Source organism: Hippoglossus hippoglossus, chromosome 15 (genome assembly GCF_009819705.1).
Source record: "Hippoglossus hippoglossus isolate fHipHip1 chromosome 15, fHipHip1.pri, whole genome shotgun sequence".
NCBI lineage: Eukaryota > Metazoa > Chordata > Actinopteri > Pleuronectiformes > Pleuronectidae > Hippoglossus > Hippoglossus hippoglossus.
Window position 1 is genome coordinate 9293815 of NC_047165.1, and position 22487 is coordinate 9316301.

General features: G+C 41.2%; 1 protein-coding gene across 1 annotated transcript; it reads left to right on the forward strand.

The window, feature by feature from the left end:
• The first annotated feature begins 392 nt into the window (after positions 1-392).
• Positions 393-18042, forward strand: zgc:91976 (uncharacterized protein LOC492359 homolog). Its single transcript, XM_034608679.1, has 6 exons — positions 393-680; positions 11773-12641; positions 12742-12859; positions 13990-14143; positions 15059-15225; positions 15728-18042. The coding sequence occupies exons 2-6, from the start codon at positions 12031-12033 to the stop codon at positions 15902-15904; spliced, it is 1227 nt and encodes a 408-aa protein (XP_034464570.1). The 5' UTR covers positions 393-680; positions 11773-12030; the 3' UTR covers positions 15905-18042.
• Positions 18043-22487: the final 4445 nt, after the last annotated feature.

Consider the following 22487-nt stretch of genomic DNA (forward strand, 5'->3'; position numbering starts at 1 on the left):
CCTTTACATGCTGCCTTGTGTGTAAAAGTTGATTTTTGTCTGTTCACTCAGGGATCGTGCTTCCCTTTCTGGAAACACAAGCGAGTAGTTGCCTGTGTACACTTGTTCAACTTGTGGAGAGACTTAGAAAACCCTCTCAACTAAAATAAAAGAACAAACCAATCAATCAATCAATGAATCCGTGGTGTGTTCACAGCTCCACCGACAGATGGCTTCAGGTGGAGTCGAGCTGGACATTTGGCCTCTGCTGCTCCAACGCTGCATTTTCTGCGTGGCTGTCACTGTTGCTGCTGCTTTCACGTGCGTCTCCGATTTCCGAGTTGAAGTTGTGATAACTCGTCTCGTCGCGTAATATTTTGCTAAACAGTACATCGAGTACACACGGGTGTTGCTTTATTAGTACATGTAACAGTCCGGGTTAGGATCGTGGTGCTGCAAACACATAAACCAGCCACTCCGTTGAACGGTCGTACGAGTTAGTGTGTGTGTAGCGCTTCTTCGGGGGAATATGTTTGACGGCGCGTGAACGCAGCACGAGTGACGGAATGATGAGAGCTCGCCGCCTCAGTCAAACCGCCCACTCATGAAAGCACCGGACGGACCCAGGCACAGCGACGGGCCACCGCGCCGAGCCGACCGACACGATTAGAGGAGGGCTCCCTCAACACTTCCACAACAAGGTAATAACACTGAACTCGTGTGTTTCACTGCCGTTCGTGTCGAACAAACCCCGGAGCCTCGGCCACGGAGCCTCCTCGGTCCCGTGTTGTGTGTGTGTGTGTGTGTGTTCGCGGAGCCGAGTGAAGGTAAACTGGTCGTGCATGTGTTACACAAACTCTCAGGTGAACGAGCTGTGCGGCAACACACGCAAAACCCGCGGTTCCTCGGCCGTGTTGCTGTGTTTAAATGGCCGATGTTGTCGTGTTGTGTTTACGCTCAGCTAAGGGACGCTGCTCGCCGGCCTTGTGTTCAAACATTACACCGGCTGACGACCGAACATCTCCCGTCCCCGTTGATCCCGATGCAGCGCGAACGGGCGGAGCAGCTACACCCGAGTTGTTAGCGTCGAGGTTAACGTGCAGTTCACGTGAACGTGTTCGCACCATGTTCGATCCAACAGCCGCGAAGCTAACTGGCCGTTAACCCCCCCCCCCCCGAAACCCCGCACTACACCAGGACCCCAGTGTTGTTGCTAGCGAGCTTAGCACCGAAGACGCCAGTTTGCCGTATCTATTTTTAGGGTTTCAGACTATAAGCTCTTAAGCCCGCGCTGTACAGCGGCTGTCGGGGCCTTTAATGTGAAAGTAAGCAGTGTTTTGAGCCACCTTTGGTCAGCCATGGTGTTTTTTTATGTAACGCTGTGTCACAGGTGTGCCGCCGACTAACGTTACACTGGCGGCGGTGGGAGTGATGGTCCAAAATATTCCCAGGCGGATTCCCCCTGTCAATATTAACCCTGGAGTTTTGAACATTCGCCTGCTCTGTTGTCCTGGCACGGTCTGTTTTGTTTTGCCTGGTTTGGCTCGGAACGGCTGACCTGATTTAGCATTGAATTCCACTAAGTCTTACAGACACGTATCTTCTTTCTGGGGAGGAAAGAGTTGATCACAGATGTGTTTCAACAGTTTGGGAGGGGGGGAACACCCACCTGCCCTGTTAGCAAGAAATGCTAACCCAGCATCCACTGATGCCACAGTAAGAGACAGAGAGATGACCCAGTGAAATGAACAGGGAGATGTTTGTGTGCAGGGGATGGTGAGAAAGCAGCTTTCCACACAGATACAAACAGTGTGAATGCTCTCTGTGTAAAAGGCTGCAAAATGTTAGGAAGTCAATGGGATGCATTGTTGTCACTGCATCCACAGCCTCCCTCGCAGAGAAGCAAACATCATTGCCAAAGCAAAAGCATGTCAGACTATCAACAAGCAAGCGGGTGCATTTGACAAGCACAGGCACAGCAGTGGTTCTTGTCCTCTAGTGGAAACAATTACTTTTCTGTAGACATAGCTGTGATTCAGCCCTGGAAAACCGTCTCAGCTGACAACCAAACCCATTGACTAATCCGAGATCATCAACTTTCCAGACACTGGCAAAAAAGCAGGTTTCTCGCCCCTGTTGTGTTAAGGCGAGAGGCAATTTATTTTTTAATATCAAGTTTCACATTTCCTCTTGAAAGAAACGTCTTTTCTAACTCTGAGCCGAGCGCACACACTGCTACTTCTCTATCGAGGCTGTTGGTTGCACTCATTGGCTGTTCTTCACGTCACGACATTAGAGTACGCTGTAATTTTTATGAATGAAAGCAGCGTAGCTTTACTGGATATGACTCAGTCAGTCAGAGCTTCGGATGTAACATTCCATAGCTAACTGATAGCATCCCTTTTAGCGATGTTTGCACTTTTCTGTATGCCACGTTAGTGTCAGCTTCCTCAGATATGTCATCTTCATTACGGAGAAAAGACAGAAACAAGGAATAGGACAATTTTACATGGCGCCTCAGAGAAAGGATGAGTGAAAATACTACAGATCTTATGGTAAATGTTGCCTGTCCAAACCGTACCGGCATACTTGCCGGTACGTGTTTATAAAGGCGAGTAGAAGTCTCTGGGTGTTTTTGATGAAGTAATAATGCACATAAACCCCCTTAAATACCTGGGTAATCACTTCGCTGCCTGAGCAGATCGGACTTGAGCAATAGAAGCTAACATTTAACAAATGTTTCCTCACCATCAACTTAGAGAAGAGCAAACACAGTCTTAAAGACTGTATTTGCTATTTTCTTCTTACCCCACTTTGGGTATAAAACAATGTTAAATTGTGCCAGACTATACAGACGGTACTTTATTAGGTACACCTGTAGGATCTAATACGATCCAATAAAACAGAAGTGCCACTACTTTTGTCTTTACAATGTTAATAATGATGAGTTTGGAGAAAATGTCTAAATACAATTATATGTTTATTATTGCGTGAAAAGATTAAGGTGATAATGTACATTGTACTGAAAGGTGAATAATCTGTGTCCTTCACATTTAAATGCTTGTTGCAGTGATTCGAAACACCTTAATTTATTATCATACATTATATTTAAATATACTAATGTATATACATCCACTAACCCCTCAAGGCTAAACACATAATAGCATTAATACCTGTATCATCGTGTCAATAAATCTGGACGTTATTTGTGTCAGACTTTATGACAGACCAGTTTTTTTTTGTGTATCTAATGAAGACTGAGTACATGTTTTTGTCTCCATCACACATTCAGTACGTTATTCTCTATTCTATATTAAACCTCACCTCCATAGATGTAATATAATATAATCACCTTTACTTATCTCAAGGGTACATATTGAGTGTAGTGTAACACGTCACTGCAAACTTTGTTTTTCATTATATGTCAGTGTTTGTTGTCCGGACGAAGGTGAGAAAGACGATCAAACCATTGCTTCATTAAATGTGTTCATGCTATTGATTCAGTTTTGCTGAAATACTCAATGTTTATTTTGTTGTACAAAACTCCATCAGATACCTAATGGAAAATACTGTGTGGGTCTTAATACATCCTAAAAGTGATATACATTTAGCTCTTGAAAGGCTAATTGGACATTTCTAAAATGATTACAAATTTACAAATACTCACATCTGCTCCTCTCCAACATATTTGAGGCTCAATCCTCAAACCACAGTTTGGGTATAATGCTATTACCTGATGGCTTTGGCCTGTTTGTTGTTCAGGCATATGGCACCAACATGTTAATCCCAGCCGACAGCCATTGATCATTTGATTGCCATCATATGTTTTCCTCCAGAGACACAATATGTAATGGTTTTAATCTTGTTTTGGCCATAATTAGAAACACATGAAGTTTTACGGCCAAGCATGTGATGCCCCAGTTTCCTGTGGCCTACAACTGCTTTTCGTAAATCTAGGCTAGTAGCACTTTGATTAAGCCTGTTTTGTGTATTTTAGAAAATAAATTGCCAGAAAATTAAATGAAATTGTAATAATCCTTGTTTGAATCTATAAAGGAGCCACACAGACTTAAAGTGAGTTTTTTCCCTCAATTTGACTTCAAATAATGTGTACGGGAGATTTTGTATTGAAAAAGATGGTGCAGGTACATGACAAATGCGGTGGTAAATGCATGTGGACAAGGATGTGGGGTGGGAGTGATGGTAAGGAATTTTAAGTAGTGCAAGCTGCCCCTGTGAACACTAGCTTATTCTCTGTTTTGTGCTATTGTCTGACCTGCTTACACCTGAGCTGCGTAACCCCTTGTCCTGACTTGTTTAGAGTAACTCTGTCTTTCTCACGCATTCCACATATGTTAATCAAGTTTCTCAGGGAGTTTGCTTTACATGCACTTATAATTTGAGTATTTTCAATTTAAAGTACGCTTTCCGTGACATTTTTAAGCAGTAAACCAGACACCAAAGTAGCCTAACCGCTCCCGCCCTAAATTCTTTTAAATTAAACAACTTCCCTTCTATTTTTTTCTATGATAAGAGTTAGACAGATGTAGGATTGGTGGGCCTTGCTCTACTGGATTCCATTCAATTTGAAATTGTAATAGGAAACCGGGTTTAAGCTCTAGGTACAATGGGGGAGATCTTCATATTAAAGTTGTGTAATACAACACATCAGTCTGATGTGTATACCCACAGAGCTATATTCATGTCCAGGGCTGGAGTCATCAGGTTATATTACAGTATTTAAAATTGTAGATTGGTTTACATTTCCTTTTGACTTTAAGTTTAAGAAAGATGAGTATTTTGTGAGTTGCGTTGTGTTCAACAACATTTGTGGACTATGCCATTACAAGTCTATTTAACATGGCTCTTGTTGCAGGGTATCAATGATCATTCAAGAGCACGGTTGGAAGGAAACATGATTTTCTAGTTTTATCCACGTTGTCAGCCCTAGTAAAAAACTGTCATGTTTTTGTCACAACATGCAAAGTCATTGCAGGTTTGCGTATTTTCTCTTGTCCGTTGTCACAGACCTTCTGCAGCTTAGATATTATATATGTTATATAGGTCCGATGAGTGTTGGTCCTATGAGGCTTGCACACTCATCAGTGACTCATAAAGCCACAGCTGATTCTTCTCATTAGCAGACAGCACCTACCAGTTCAGTGGTTGTTGTGCCATTCAGTCCAGCTCCTCTGAGAATTCTTTGTTTTTTACGGTCTGTCTCACCTGTATACTTGGCCACACACTGTTGGAACATAACAATTGTTCTGTGAAGATAAGGTTGCTAAGGGTCTGTATGACGGAGCACAATCTGAACTCGGCTTGCTGTAGATTTTATCATATCTCTGTGTTTACACAATTAGATAATGTAAAGAAAGATCAACTAGTGGTGTTGTAATGTGACGTAGTGAGCACTCCTATAGAAAACAAGCTGGGGTCAAAACTTTTCTGTTTGGGTTTCTTCTTCACCTTAAGCGCGAGTATAAAAGGGAAGGCTGTCTTGTCGACATCACAGTTGGCATGTGCAATGACCAATCCACCAGGAATAACCACAGCTTAACTGGTGGGGAGCCCAGGGTATTTGACCTCTGGGGTCATTATCAAGGCCATTGATTTCACTTGGTTCATTAGTGCTCCTGGTCGTCTTAACAACAGTTGTTCGAGTCCTTGAAATCTCCTGAGGCAAAGTGTAAAGTAGTTGTTAAATCTCTTGTGAAGGGATAAAAGGACAGAACAATAGCTTGGGGGTAAGTGGTGTCATAGGCCTATAGTAGGTCCCCCACCAACAAAGTTAAATACCTGGGACTCCCCACCAGTCAGTCAAAACTAATGAAGCCTCTTGGATGAGAGTTGAATGTTTAAGTACAGCCAAGTCCAGTTGCCCTCATTTCAAACCCTAATCTATAACCATGACCTCGACAGTCAATCAGAAATTAAATAATTGAATTAATTTACACTTAAAGCAACCACAGAGGAAGCATTTTTTTGTTTTATCTCCTATTAATAATGGTAAGGTTTTTCACTCTCCCCTCAAGCATTAATTTAGAAAAAATAGAGGTGCAGTGTTTCTAGGTAGTTGTACCTTTCTTGTAAACGGAATGATTAAAAATATATATATGGATAAACATCTGTGGTATCAAGAGAAGCTTGGAGCCTTTCTCCATTAACTGCTTTATGCCTATTTTATGCGCGTTTACTAACATGTCAGTTATATTGATCGATTGCTGTGAGCCATTGTTCCCCATGGTTGCGAGTAAGCTGTTTCTCAAGGAAGCCGTAGCTCTTGCGCTGAATGGCATCCAAAGATTATTTCTTGACAAAGGAAATTAAAGCCCTGAAGCAAAAAAGAGTGGATGTGGTACAAAATGTAGAACGGATGCTTGTGCACTCAAATGCACTGTAACACGCTCTGCATTGGCTTAAGTATTGATTTGGTCTTGTGGAAGGCTGTGTTGATTTATGTAATCTACAGGTGCATTGACTTTGAATGTTTGGGAAGAGTATAATCATACAGTCATCAAAACCAAGTGAATAGTTTCAGTATTTATTGTTTACTTAACAAGGGACAGAATTAGAAGTAAGCAAGAGTTAATGTGTCATATCAGTTTATTTATAAGAATGTGTAGTACATTTACAAGGTAAACACCATAATATGATGACACCAAAGCTGTTTTCAGACATGAACTGCAGTAAGGTTTCAGAAATTTAGGTCCTGACACGCAGCAGGAGATTGTCCGTATCAGACGCGTACACAGCAACAGGGAAATGTTTGTTAGGGGAGCTCACCATGTAATCTCTAAAAAGATGCACATTCCAAGCATTTTGTCATCCTGTGTGCTTCATTGCTGAATCAATTAGTCTGTCCCTCCCAAACAAAGATAAGGTATTACTGCAGCTGCTGAGCATCTTAGAACTTTACAGTGTATTATCAAACTTATGTACGACGTATGAGTGATTGTCCATTTGATTTTGCGTTATGAATGATTTATTGTTAGTAACTTACAGTTTGTTAGAGCATCATGCTTGGTATAAGCATATTTCCTCATTCCACCTATAGGGTTAAACTCATATATAATCAGCAGCAAGAACATACAGTTAATTTTTAACCACAAGATATTTCTCTTAACCAGGTTGGCCACTTGTGTAAATATTGGCCCTAGTATTTTCCACCTATAGGGTGTTTGTATATTGGGTGTAAATGGATACAGGTGAGAAAAAGTTTCAGCCCCCACAATAGAAAAAAAAAAAACTGTAAATGGATGAGACTCCTTTCAAAAGCTGTAGAAAGAAAAGGACAACACCCTGAAGATTAAGTTGGGGAAATGGCAAACAGAGCCATTGAGGGGGAATACCATCTTTGTTTGGCTTTTTTGTGACTGACATTGTTTGCAGGTTATGCAATGTCTTGTCGTTTCAAACTGTCCTAAGATTTGACCGATTTGTGTATCACACAAAGATAGTATCTGTTATATCACAAACAGGACTGCTCTGTTGACAGCAACAGCTCAAGAAAAGTAGTTCAGATGTCCCTTTCCCTTGCAACATTTCTCAGGTCCTCCTGGGAAATCACAACGCTATCCCAGGCCAGATAAGATATATAAATAACGTCTAAAAATCTGCCCTGAAGACAGTTTGCTAGTTATACTGATCGTGTGTGTGTAAGGGTCTTACCTAAGACCCACTCCTGATATACACTGACCACCTGTGGATGGTTAAGGCCTGCATTTGAGCTGGAGGTCCTCCTAAACTATAATGTTCCTGTCAGGGTGGTGTAACTGTCTCACCTAGACGTGACTGAATGTGAGCCCGCGATCCAGGAACATCTTGTGGAAATCCAATGCTACAACAAGGCCCAGACTACTTTCTATACCACTGAGTGAAGCAGCATGTGGGTCAAAATATACCCTGTTTGACTCGGCTCTCTGGGACATGTCCAAGCTGCTTTTTCTTGCTGGCCCTGCAACATCGTTGAGCAGAGATTCAATCAGGTCTTCTACAGCCCATAATCGGTAGGACTTCATGCATACAGCTTTTAAGTCCATAACCTTTACTCTGGTGATACCGATGTCTTACTTACTACCAGGCACTGTTAAAAAAGGGGGAAATAAACATGTATATTTAGATGTATCTATAAAACATCCCAGAGAACACTTCTGTACCTCATTTGACAAAAAATAAGAATAGCCAACACAGAATGAAATGAATAGTGAGAAATGTATGTGCAGCTGTTGAGATAGAGTGGGATAAAGGAAGAGGTGGAAACTGAAAGAGAGAGTGGCGACAGGTCAAAAATATAAATGTTTCTCCCCTCTGAAATCAATTCTGTTGGAGAGGAGGGAATGTATGAACATGAGCGATAAGTTGTGTATCGCAAAGATCCCTTTTTGAGAGTTGCTAAGCAATCTCCTGAAAGAACATCTGGCCTATTTACACAAGCAAATGTTTAGTAACGCCATGTTTAGATGTAACCTGAAGTTTGGTTAAAATCAGTGGTCTGTCTTCTTTTTGGAAGTTGTTATGCCCAAACTGAACAGACATTTCCCTTCTTTGAAAGGCTGTTCAAAAACAATGTGACTGAGTCATTTGGTTCTACTTCTGGCTGCTTGAAGATGGGCTACGGATGGTTTGTTTATGGTTGTGTCGGCTTGACATATTGTCGCCCCTGGGTGGGATCTCTTTCTCCGGTGAGGTCACATGTACTGCCTTGTGCTGAACTACCCATCCCCCCCCCCCCTTCCTCTCTTCTGCCTTTAGCCTCACCAAACTTTCAGGGCCCTGATTTATGAGACAGGACCAGTTGCAGTAATGTTTTATTATACTGTGATACAGTCCCATTTTTAGTTTTAAGGCTTGTCAGATTTTCCAGTGAGCACAATTCATTTAGCTGCTCCATGTACACTCTTGTCATTTTAGTTTGTCGGAACAATACTTGGTAGTATTTAAATCTGTTTGGCTTGATTTAGGTGTATACAGCACAGACAGATCTGAAAACTAGAGTGAGCAGTGACATCAAACACATGAAAGATCAATGCCCACAATGTCTCAACTGTCACGTGAGCTGCTTCTTCTTCATTAAAATGTTTCTGCAGGTCTGTTCTACTTTGATAATCCGTTTTCAGATATGACCTGCGGATTAAGTCCGGAGACTTGGATCCAGACTTCACCTGCGTTTCTTCGGGGGGGGTGTTTTTAACACTAGTCCTTACACTAGAAAGGAAGAGGGCAACCATGTTATAGATCAAAAATGTTTTACTGGATGAGACCTCACTGGAACGTGGAGTGAGAAGCTTGACTAGAGTGAGAAGCTTGACTATAGTAGAAAGGATGAAAAGTGCAAAAGGACCATAAGTGCTTTCTTTTATCTTTATGAGTGTGACTGCTGGCTGCTAAAGTTTTCCTATTTTGGAGGGGGGGGGGGGGGGGGGGTTGTTCACCAACATCTTCTGCATTCTTCAACTGATTTCAACCATGATCTGTCAAAAATTCAGCTTGTTTAGCACATTCCTGCTCCCATTTTTCTTATTCCTACTCCACATACTTTTTTCAATTATTCAACCTTTTCTGCAGTTCTTGTTTACTAACAACTCCTGCATACTTCAACTGATTTCAACCACCAAAAGGTTCAACTTGAGCAGAACATTCAACATATTAATTTTTTCCTACACTTTTTGACTGGTGTCTGTGGGAGCTTTACAGTGTTGGTTTAGATTATCATGTTAATTAGATTTTTGCTTTGTGACATTATATTCTATTGATGGGCTCTACTTTTAACTATTATACATTTTCAGCTTGATTCAGAAAAGCATTCACCACATTATGAGGCTGAAGCATTTCCAGACTTTATTTTGCTTCTGTAGCTCTCTGCCCTTAAACACGATCGTCCTGAAGTCATGTTCATTCAGACTTCCATCTGTTTTTCCTTTGGTAGAAACATTTGATCAAGCCTTCTACTTGGTGATCAGGTGTTGTTTTTCAGCACACACGGGCAAATGCAAATTTTTTACAACCTCTGTATCAGTGTGTTCCTGCAAGGTCAAGTTACAGCTGTTGAAAAGTAACTCTCTGTACTCCAGGAATGTGTCTCCATGCTTGAATAGGAGAAGGACGTCACCACCCTCTTTTCATTCCACAATTAAATGGAAAAGCTAATTCTCATGGATTATTAGTATGAAAATCACAAAACACAGCTAACTTTGAAACCGATTTCCACTTCATAGTCAGGATACGTGTTCCCTGATATCTGGGTAAATAAAGGTTAGTTTCAGGATTAGTTTGTTTTTCCCAATCCCAGCACAGTCGAGTGAGATTATTTCTTCACCGAGCACATTGTAAGCTGATTCAGACTAAAGGTCCTCAGCACACAGCTGACTCAATGACAGCTGATCTTTGATCTGTCTGAATTGCACACTGTTAACCGATTAGTGCTCTTTGTCTCCGTTTCTCCTTATCTCTACTTACTCCTTCTCTCCCTTGCATTCTTCGCCGTATGTACACATCTGGGTTGTCACGTAGCAATGAGGAGACTCATGCTGTGTCGTTTGCATGCTAACCGTGTGCTTATTTTTACTCTTCCCACCTCAGTGTTTGTACATTACATTAGAATCAGCTCAGTTTGTTCTCCAGGCCTCAGCAGGAATCGGTCTGATTCCAGGTGTTGTAGATGACCCAGCTTGTAGCCTGTTTTATTTGGCGCTGATTTGCTGGCCTAAATGTGTGCAGCCCTCTGAGCAGAGCAGAGGTGAGATGAGGCAGTGATGTACAGTTTGTTGTCCTGCCAACCAGTCAGCCTGCCAGTGTATTTAGCTGCTATTGGCCTGAGCTGATCTGGCTGTGCTGGGGCCTGCCTGCTGGCTGACTGCCCTCTTTACAGGGGTGGGGCTGTCTTGTTGCTCGTCACTGACCGTCACTCTGATTTATGAGTTCCTCGTTGGAGTCTGTTTCCCCACCATCCTCCTCCTTTCCTCTTGTGCTTGCAGTACATTAGAACTGGCTCGCAGCTGTACCTCACACTCCCCCAAACATAAGCAGGCCACCCTGTGTCCACCACAGACATCGCGGTCTATAAACAAATGCATAATATGCAGCAGATGTGTGAGAGCTCCTTTTTTTTCTAAGCTATGGGCTGTTGCCAGATGCCTGGATGAGAAACACACAGCAGTGCCAAGTTAAAATACAAGACAGAGCACAAAAAATCTGTCATTTATCAATAAGTTGATGAACAGATAATCAAGCTATTTGAAAATTGAATGAATGTATCTGACATTTTAAAGCAATATTTCAGCTTGTTAAATGCAATCTCTTATCAGGTTTTCTCTGTCTTCTACGACTAAAGAATATCTGTTGGTTGCACAAAACACATCTATAAATAAACCCACTCAGGATGTTACACTATATAGTTTTCCTGTTTCTTTTTGATAGTCTTAATTTTTAGAATTTTGGTCGCCAATACCTCCTGCATACTTAAACCGATTCAAACATCAAAACTTTTAGCTCATAAATGCGTTTTCTAGTTCATTTAATATTTTATGTCTGAAATGGAGCCTGAGTGGTTTGGTCTATGATATTCAGTAGTTCAGAGTTGACTAAGCAGCCTGTGCCTCATGCTGCTCTCTTATTCAGTCAGAGTATACATACAGATTTCCTGGACTGGCCAGGCATCCGCTCTAGGGCTACACCCACGAGAGTTTAGTAGTCATTCTAGCATTATGAATCATATAACAGGGGTGGAGAATGTGGAAATGGTTAGTCATCACTATATTGATTCACAGTCTTTTTTTGTTTCACTTTTAACAGGGGCTCAGTGTTTGGGGGTAAAGCAAAAAGAGGCCACTGTGGTTCATCAGCTGTATATTGGATTCAACCCTGAGTGACCCTGCTTCTACTTATCTACATCATTGCAAGAGGAGGTGGGCGTCCCTCTGGGTGTAAGAAACACCATGTGCCAAACCTGGAGAGGACTTCCCTCCGCATCGTGAGACTGCCAAACCTCTTGAGAACCTTCCTCTTTAGTCTGAGGACCCTCCTAATCCTCCACGTTGCCCACCGGCAAAGATGAAGAAGGTGGCGACGTGGTCAGCAGAGGATGTTTCTGACTGGCTGAGCAAAGAGGGGATGCCAGAGTACATAGACGCCCTCTGTCAGACGGATGGGCCTTCTCTGCTCAAGCTCACCGAGGCAGATTTCCAGAACCCCCCCCTCTTGCTGGTTTCGTCCGATGGAGGGCAGCAGATGATGGAGCGACTTGAGACGCTGCGGATAGAGAACCATATGGAGGCTCACAAAAACGGTCATGCGAACGGGCATGTCATCGGACTACCTAACGGGACGAGCAAACCCCAGAGGAATGGCACACTGGGGAGGAAGGACTTCATGGAGATGGTGCGAATCTCTATCCCCACAAAGGACGCTTCACGCACATCGTTCCCTATTGAGTGGAGAAAGACAGGCATTGCTTTTTCCTATGCGGTGCTGTGCTTTGTTACCACCACCATTGTCATTTCAGTGGTCCATGAGAGGGTACCGTCAAAAGAGCACACCCCACCGCTACCTGATAAGTTCTTTGACCTGTTTGACAGAGTGGAGTGGGCCTTCTCCATCTGTGAGATTAATGGCATGTTGCTAGTGGGACTGTGGCTGATACAGTGGATTCTACTAAAGCACAGGTACAGTCACAGTTTGGTCAGTAAAAAAAAAGATACAATTTGAATTCCAACTCAATTAAAACATCATGTTAATACTTTTCTTCTGTCTATTTTTCCACAGGTCAATTGTAGGCAGGCGGTTCTTTTTCATTGTGGGCACACTTTACATGTACCGGTGTATTACAATGTACATCACCACTCTGCCTGTTCCAGGGATGCACTTCAAATGCTCTCCAAAGGTAGAATACATACTCACTATTATTTTTCTCTCCACTACAAAACATCTCTTTTTATACTTGGCTGCTTTTGGAAAAAATGTGCTGAACGGGCAACTGCAGCAAAAAAAGAGATCTCTTTTGTAAGCAAAAAGCATCTGAGGGCTCTCTACTGAACACTTAATGTAAGATTAGTGCCTGCTCCTCCTAATGACTAAGAGGAGCTTTAAATAGTTGATTCACTGTTGTTCCTGTTAGATGTTGTTGCAAATTCTTTACTAGGAAAGCAGTTTCATGCATATTTACTGAACTTCATTTGCTCAAAGCCACTGTGTGCAGAAGTTCTCGTTCACTTATCTCAAGTTTATTCAAGATTTATGTAGCACGTTTAAAACGGCCGTTGTTGTTAAATTATATATATATATATATATATATTGAGTTTGTATCTTACCAGTGTTAATAGAGCGGGAACATTTCATCAAAAGTGGAAAACTATTTCAAAGCTTTAGAGCTGCCACCACAAAGGCAGGATCCCGATTTTCCAGTAGCCTCTCCACCAGGGAACAATTAAAAAACTAAGAACAATTCCTCTTAGAGGCAGAGAGAAAAACATTAAAGAACCAGGGCAGACTTGTATTAAAAATACAACCTTGACATGTTTTTTGTATTTCTCTGCAGGAGTATTTGCACTTTGTACTATTTATTTCGTCAATACCACCACTAATATTTTAGAGGATATGTTCGTGGAATATAATACTATCCATTGTTGTGGACGGATTGCCCTACAGCATTACTTTGCTTGTTAGTGCTGAATGCTTTACTCTGAAAAGAGCCATTCTTCATACAGTTAATTAGTGTTTTTACTTGTGATTCTTCAGCATTTTTACTTATAACTAAAAACTTGGAACTAGGAGTTTAACATGTAACTAAGTATTGTTATGCTACAACTTCTTATATCAAGCTTCAAGAGACCTGTGACCTCTGTAACCTGGGGTCTAACTGTCACCGGGCAACATTTGTAGCAAAAGGAAATGTATGAATATGTTGTCTTTCTTTCCTTTTATATTTCTAAGAAGGTACCGTTAACAGTATCACTTATCCTACTTATGTTAATGATCTATAGATGATGTTATGTGTGGCTCTGTTTCTTTCAGCTTCTTGGGAACTGGGAGCTACAGATGAGGAGAGTGATGAAGATGATCGCTGGTGGGGGCCTGTCCATCACTGGTTCTCACACCATGTGTGGAGATTATCTGTACAGTGGTCACACCGTCATGCTAACGCTAACATACCTCTTCATCAAGGAGTGTAAGTTGTACTGCGTCTTTGCTGTGGTTGTAGTAACAAGTTGTGTTAACAAGTTGTGACACCCTCTGCCCTTAACCCTCAACAATAGTCAGGAAAAACTACAAAAAAAAACTTTTAACAGGGTAAAAAGAACGTAGAAACCTCAGAGAGAGCCACATGTGAGGGATCCCTCTAACAGGACAGACAGAAGTGCAATAGATGCCACGTGTAAAGGAGAACATCAGAAAGATAAGGGTGTTTGCAGCCTTGAAACCTATTCTCAATCTTAGTAATTTGTGGTTTAGTTTCACAGAAAACCGAATTTCTCAATCCCATTTATGACTCAGTGACAACAAGTCACACTTCTTTTATTTTGCAACACTTCTCTAAATTCGGTCAGAAAATGTAGCCACACAGGAAATGTAGTGTGCACTATACACTGACATGTCTGCTAACATGTTCGACTCTGCATGGTTAGATATCACACTGTTGCGTAATCCCATTTTCTGTCCCTCAGCAGGCATTTTCATTATCTCACTCACTGGTTCTGCACATTCAGTTAGTTCAAGACAAAGTACGAGGGTCAGGAGTTGGGACATTTTAACTGCTTGGAGAAGTTGTACAAATTTCTCCTGAGAGCTTTAAGTAAACAACTTTCATCCATGGCATCACATGCTCCTGTCAAGCATGTCATTGAGCCTGATTGATACAGCAGTGACATCTAGTGGTGAAAAGGAGAACGGCTCGCTTAATACTTAAAAAAAGCCCAAACTTCTGAGGCCAAATGAACAGTTTTCCCACCTGCTCGTAGACATTGACTGAACCTCACGAGCCAGTTAGCTGCTAAAGAGAATCCCGTCTTCTATAGGGTTGATACTGTTTGTTTAATCTTTTGCGTTTACCCCTGATGTTTTTTTTTATCTGTTTGATTTGCAGATTCTCCCAAGCGGTTCTGGTTTTACCACTGGTTTTGCTGGACCTTAAGCGCCGTGGGGATTTTCTGCATCCTCCTGGCCCATGACCACTACACTGTGGATGTGGTGGTGGCATATTTTATCACAACACGCCTCTTCTGGTGGTACCACACTATGGCCAACCAGCAGGTAAGAGATGTTATTTAGATTTAGAATTATTTAAAATGTTCTGCCTTCTAGTCCTGATTCTTTTCTCCTTTTAATGAACAAACTGGATTGTATTTTAGTTGCTAATGGTGGGAGAATGTACAGCTACGCAGCCTGTAGGACTGTGTAGGCCCCGTCATACGTAACCTACGTTGTTGTGAGCATTTACACTTGTGCTACTGACCTGATTGAGGAGGTGATGATATCTCATTGTGTCTAAGAGACATGGATGAGGTGTTGCTTTGCTGTGTAGTTGAACCTGTTGGGGAAGGCTTTCAGAAAATCAGTGTGATGAATTATCAGAACTTTATGTCGCAGGATTTGCCATAATATCAAAGCTTTTTGTTAGAAAAATCCAGGTGAAAAAAAAGTGTGAAATGACAGTAGTGGTCAAATAATTATATAATAATTTTTTTTAATTTAATTTGGATTTGATATTTATTGACTACGTTAACAGCATTTGGTTTTGTTGTTTTTGTTTCAGTCGCTGAAGGAGACGTCGCAGAGCAACCCCTTCTCGCGGGTGTGGTGGTACAGACTGTTCCAGTACTTTGAGGAAAACGTCAACGGGACAGTTCCTCGTAACTATCAGCTGCCGTTTTCATGGCGAGGGTTTCAGTGGAGCCGCAGCGTCAAGTACAGCAGACTGGACAACCAGTGACAGCTGCACGTCACAGCAGGCGAGGGCTGTGACTTCCATAAGTGCTGTTTTTACCCAACGAAGACGGCACCGGTTAATGTAGCGCTGTCCTTTCACCTCTAGCAACAGACACATCCATGTTCAAATGGGTAAATGGGTAGCACTGTGACCCACCTAGTATTTTTTTTTTCTGGTTGTCATCTTTTCTTTTCTGGTCGTATTTGTTAAGACAGCACTAATTTATATTTGTTTTATGTCTTTCCCACTTTGTGGGCAACAGTTTCTGCCTCTGGAGCAGATCTATGAAGCATTTCGATAAACTTGTAAAAAACGTTTTTTCGGCCATGAGGACTCAAACCCCTTTTCTTCCTCTCAGCACAAAAACCATAAATGTGTTCATGTTCTTACGAGACTCTTTGTGCAGATGGTGTCAATTCAATTGCTTATTTGATAACCAAAATGCCATAATGCTGTTTTTCTTTCTTTTTTTTTTTTAAATAGCAAATTACTTTTTGTAAACTGTCCTTGCTAAACTGAGTCAAAGGTGCAAAAAAAAAGTTTTTTTCTAACTATGTCAAACTTTATTTTTCAAAAGCAAATGATGTCCAATAAAAGATTTTTAGATTTTTACCTTTTTCAAGATGGATGACAGAGAGCATAAGAATCCAATGTGGTAAAACATTATTCCAGTGCCTTTATTAGCTTGATTGTAAAACAGTTCAAGTACTATGTGTCTTGTATCTCTCTGCCGTTGGTGTGATCACGCTACGGAGCGAGTTGGTACTTAGTTAATGGTCTAATTCCCATGAATGTAAAAAAAAAACAACTACGCCAGCCTTACCAGAAGATTGGTCTTCCCAAAAAGAAGTGCAGTGAGTGAAATGTCCCGTTATTTATTGATGCTTTATGATGTCAGTTTGTGCTTAGTTGGATAATGCTGTTCTAACAGGAAAAAATGACTGTTAATGATTTACTTTTAAATGTCCGTTACATTTCATTTGAACCAACACCAGCCATGTTTGAAGCCTGATTGTTGAGTCTGCTAGTTTTGTTTTTCCTCCACAATATTATCTGCTAAGCATCACTGCCTAATTTAGAAACTAATGTGAGAAATGTCTCCAAGGTGCAAGTTATTCTGGACCTGGACATGTCTTGCGCATCATCGCTGCTCTGGAGATAATGAGCCCCCATCTTGTTCTCCACATCGAACCCCAATTTAAATCAGAATTATCCTCATTACTGTCTTCTCCGGGAACCTTTTCACCGCTGAGATGTGGAGGAAGATGTTCAACGTGACTCCGGCGCTGAGCTTAGGGAATATCACAGTCGTGAAAACAGAAGCTTCAGACCAAGTTTCCGAGCATGGCTGCAATGAATTTGTCAGAGCTTCGTTTAGTTTGTGTTGCACTAAAAAGAGTTCCTACCTTTCAGATTGTAGACGGTGTGCACGTCGAGCAAATGTTCAACGTGCACATTATTTTATGTGGGGAACAGAGTAAAGCACGGAGAAGGTGATTTATTTGGCCACGTGTGCAAACATTGATTTCCATGAATGTGAAAATTCTTTTTTTCCTAATCATTTACTGGTCTTTTGCTTTTCTTTGTGTAACTATGAATGGACTGTAAAGAATAAGTATTATACAAGTTCATCTATAGGGAAAACATTTAACTCATGTTAAAGAAGAAACGTGTTCATTCAGCTTTAGATGAGACAAACTCCAAATCCATCACAACGGTGATTTTTTTCTTTAAACGCTGTCAAAGGGAGGAGGTGAGAGAGTATGGTCGGTTTTTAATGTGAATCAAATTTGAGGCGCTCCCTATTGTAGCATTGTTCAGATGTTTCACTTGTACAGAGAATGGTTTTAAAGAGCACAGCTCGTGTAGGGCCATATTTCGGTTTCGGATAATATTTGAAGTCATGTTGAAAAATTATGTTTGATGAGGATAAAGTTTGGAGTCGATGTTTGTCTTCTAGATTGCCAATCATGTTGATATGGTTTTTTTGTTTAGTTTTTTTATGTCTCCAAGAAATGAAAGTTGTTTATGTATATTTCTTTGTAAACATCTCACCCCTTTTTTGTGCGTATAACATGTTTGTAAGATATGATGGAAGAATCCTTGGGACGCTTTTGAATAAACCATTTTATTATAATGTATTTGATTTATCCTCCGTCTCTTGGCTTATCGGTGTAGAACAGCTCACTGTGCCAGAGGATGACGTCATGACAGACCCACGAGCAGCCAGCAGATGGACACATTGAGCTGAGTAAATAAAAGCAGTGAGGGGTGGTCTCGCCCTGAAAAGACGTGTTTTTGCTTCCAGGATGTGTTGGTACACTCCACCTACTGCAAGTATGTCTGACTTAGTCATATCCTGTCTCTTCAGCTCGTTCTCTGCCTCACATGTGTTTACAAGTGTTTACTTGCTCATGTTTCAAACTTAAAGTAACGTCTCATCTCATCTACCCACTACAAAGATGGACAAAAAAAGAGTTGGGCCAAATCATCATCGCCCCCTGGTGGGATCAACCAAATTAAAAGTACATGACAAATAAGTTGGCTTCTGTCATTTCACGTTTGGTTTTAATCATTTATTTGATGCTATAAAAACAAGGCAAAACATCATTATTGACAGCTGAGACTGACTCGCGATTGGTTCAGTGTCAAATTGATGCCACAACATCAAGAACGCAAGATGGCTGTACCTTAATTCGGGATATTCAGCTTTATTTTTGTACACCGAAGGAAGTGGAAACCCATTGTCTATCTTTATGTAAAGTCCGTTGAATAAACATGCACAACCGAGACACATTTAAACTCAGGATTTCTATCTCCATATAGCCACATATACAATACTTCTAATACATGTTTTATAGTGACAACTGGAATTGGCTATAATCTATATTTTTATTACAACATGTTAAACGACAATGTGAAAGAATCTGCAGCTCTGTAATTTTCTGAGCAGCAGACGGTCGTAGTTAGTGACGAGCAGGTGAACATGGGGGAGCAGACGGGAGCTAAAGAGAGACATTTCCCTCATGAGACACAAGACACAGTGATTATTGGAGCTACATTCACCAGGTGGTCCGAATCACGACTCCATATGACTGTTGCTGTGTTACTGCTGGAGGTGTAAGTAAGCAACCGTTTGAAAACCAACTCAGAATATCAGCTCCAATGTTGTGTTTACAACTTGTTTCCACTGCTTCTGAGTATATATATATTTCCCTGTTCTAAATTTTGAATAATAATTTGTTAAACAAATAAAGTTAAAGGGGAAAAAAACAACATACTAATTTAACTCAGCAAATCTACATCCTCAGGACTTTGTGGGTGTATATTGATCAGAACTGATCGAAAGTGGCAACATGAGCAAACAACCCTGCATCACATTTATATTCAAATCCTCATTGATGCACATAATCTTTTCTAATCAACTGAAACTCAGTGACCAGTGAGAAGAATACAGACAAGACTGAAATACAATAAATCTTGTGTCTAACAACTAAAACTGATCAAAGGTGTCCGGGAAGTTAGCTTCCAAGTTGGAACTGTGTGAATAAACATGTTCATCACTCATTTCATTCACTGACTCCTCTACTCCTGATTGTCGGTGATTCTTGCCACAACAGACCTCCGCGGCTGATAAACCGTTGCTTAGTTTTCGGGGTTCACTTCTGGAGTTTTGTCTGTAGTCGCCTGCTAAAAGAGCAAGAGGTCCTCATAATTCCTTGGCTGAAAACAGACATGTATTTATTTTGAGCTGGCTGCTTGACTTGCCGGGGAATTTGCTGGCACCCTGGAGCTGACTGGTCAGCCCAGCCAAACTCCCACGCTACTACTGTACATAGTCAAATGAGGGAGGGAGTCTGTGCCCTGAACATCGGACAGTTTCAGCTGAACTTTATTAAATAGGCCACAGTGATGCTCTGAAGATATTTCACAGTGAAATGTGTCTGAAAAATACCTAAATTATGCAGCTGTGAAGGAAAAAAACTGTCTCGTCCTTATTACTGTCACCTTGGATGTGATTTGGGAGTGTGTGTTGGTGAGATGCTTTGTGTCTTCCCAAATATAGTTTCATATTATTCAAATTATATTCTGGAAAAGATTTTATTACACAAACAGTGTGACAGCATGTGAAAACACAGCCTCTGCTCCGGCTCCTGTCCGCTCTGTTTTCCAATCTGGCAACTCGCTGCAGTCCACCAACAATGTCTCTATCAAAATAACTGTCTGTGTCAATATGTGAAGGTACAAACCTTATCTTTAGTGTTGCACAACTGCATCACAACACAGTCTGCGGCTGTAAAGAAACCTATCCTCCCTCAAGGCGACCAGGCCAAGAGAAACAACACTTTGATTCATGGTTTCACAAGCAAATTTTAGTCTATTCTCAGCAGTGCGGCGGCCTTTTCACTGTAATACCATACTTAGTCTGAGCAGATAATGTTGTTGGAGAGAAAATGGAGTTTTGCCTATTAATGGATGGCTTGGAAAGTGGGTGGTATGAGAAAGAAGGATTTGGGTAATAAAAGTGCCACGGTGTACACAATTGTGCTGTCCTCATCCCCTCCTGTGTTTACACTGCACTTAATGGACAGAAAGATACACGGCACTCACATGAATCAAAGGAGACGTATTGGGCTGATATTCAGGTTAATAATTTTACTACTTAAAATGGTTCACATGATCTAATGCTCAGTAAATGCATCACTTTCCTCAGACTGTCCATTGCTGTAGCTCCTCTTTTCTGCCCTCTGTCTAAAACTGTACTTTGCTCTCACTTTAACTTGCTTTGTTCGTGGGCAAGCTACACTAGAGCTGCTAGGTGCATTATACAAATGTGAGGCTTTATGACGTCACTATGATGAGGAAGCATCGGCCGGGCTACTGATGCAGCGTTTCCGGATCTTCAGGAACCATTTCTTCCCTTAAATGTAGACTTTAAGCTTTTAGCCTTTGCTGAATTTTTACATACACAAAAAATACATGGGGAAAGAAAAACTGAAAAACCATAGCATGTCCCCTTTAAGTGTTATTGTTAGAAATCATGTAGATTTTAATAAGTTTGATTTAAGGATGAGTTCCTCTACACATTTCTGTTTTGAATATTTTCTATTGTCTTTTGAGTGTTTTTGCATGTTAAATAATTATAACTTTTGGTCACTAGTGGGCAGCAGAGACAAGTTGTCAACTTGACACAGACATATGATATATTATATATATGATGTATAAATATATATAATCACCTTTAATTTGATATGGCTTAAACAAACAGTTGCTTATTTGCGCATTCACAAAGTACAGAGCAACATTATCATTGACTCAGAGTTGTGTTCTTGTAAATACAATAATTCCTGTGTTGTAGCTTTTAGGTTTTGATCTCTACAAACTTCTGGAGGAAATTTCTGGCTCCGCTATGTTCACCAGCTCCATTTGTGGTTGTCTGGCGTGTTTGATGCTCAGCAGTTAGTGTAAAGGGGGGGTTTGTATAATTATCACAGTTAACAGCTGCCTGTGACACAATGAGAGAGGTGAGAGTGAATCAAAGCTGTAAAGTTGCGGCTGAGCAGCTGAACGATGAGATGAAACTGCCTCTAAAGCTGCAGAGCTGCAGATTCAGGTGGCAAATCTCATCACTGCCAGAGACACCTTCCACATTGTCACACTGTTCACATTCAAATTTCATATATGCTCCCTGTCTGTTTTTTGGTTTGTTTGTTTTTCAGCAGGATTATGCAAAAACACCTGAGCTGATTGGCACTAAATTTGGAGGAAGGATGGGACCTGGGCCAAGAAAGCACCTGTTAAATTCAGGCTTAGACCAAAGAGGAAGATCCATGAATTTGTTTTTAGTTTCTTTAACATTGCATGATTGGGCATTTCACCAATTTCCCATGAAATTATTCATAGATCTTGATCAAAACACTATTAGGAGACTGATATTTCTGAGTGTGTGGGATTTAGTGCAGCTTGAATGAACTTAAGAGGCTGTTGGCCTTGGTGAAGGTGTGTGCTCTACTGAGTGCCCTTCTAGTCATTATTCAAAATATTGACCATAGCCACTTTAAGTATAAATTATCTTTGTTAAGCTCTATTTTCCTGCAAGCACAGATTCAAAGGACTGCAAAAAGGCTAAAACAGTGACATTCAAAAACATCAAGATAAGCTTTTTAAATCTAATGTACTGATAACTGCATTTGAGGTGCGGCGTAGTCAAGACAGAAACAGCACTACATAATGTTCATTTCAAGTTCCCCCTCAAGAGCCCATATATCAACGCATGATACTTGATCGTTATTCTCATCACAGACACAATTATCAATGCTGGTGAGATGTAGTGGCTCCCTCCCCTCCCCTCCATCAGGGCTCCACACACTTCTGAAGAAGCCATGAAATGACCAGCGCCTTAAACAAGCAGCCGTGTCATCCCCTCCCTCCTCACCGCCAAGCTTATCCTCGCCTCAGAACTCGCTCGAGTCGCCACGCTCTGTCAGTTGGGCCAACATTCCCTACGGCCTCTGACCATTTGAAATTGCATTGCAGTTTCAGTCTATCTACCCCGGCCCTGGAGAACTGACACAGTAACTGGCAG

What these genes read in the sequence shown, in the direction of transcription:
- zgc:91976 (XM_034608679.1), top strand. Translation starts at nt 12,031, where the DNA reads ATGAAGAAGGTGGCGACGTGGTCAGCAGAGGATGTTTCTGACTGGCTG. An exon ending in TGGATTCTACTAAAGCACAG is followed by an intron (nt 12,642 to 12,741) that starts GTACAGTCACAG and finishes ATTTTTCCACAG; the next exon opens with GTCAATTGTAGGCAGGCGGT. An exon ending in ATACCTCTTCATCAAGGAGT is followed by an intron (nt 14,144 to 15,058) that starts GTAAGTTGTACT and finishes TTTGATTTGCAG; the next exon opens with ATTCTCCCAAGCGGTTCTGG.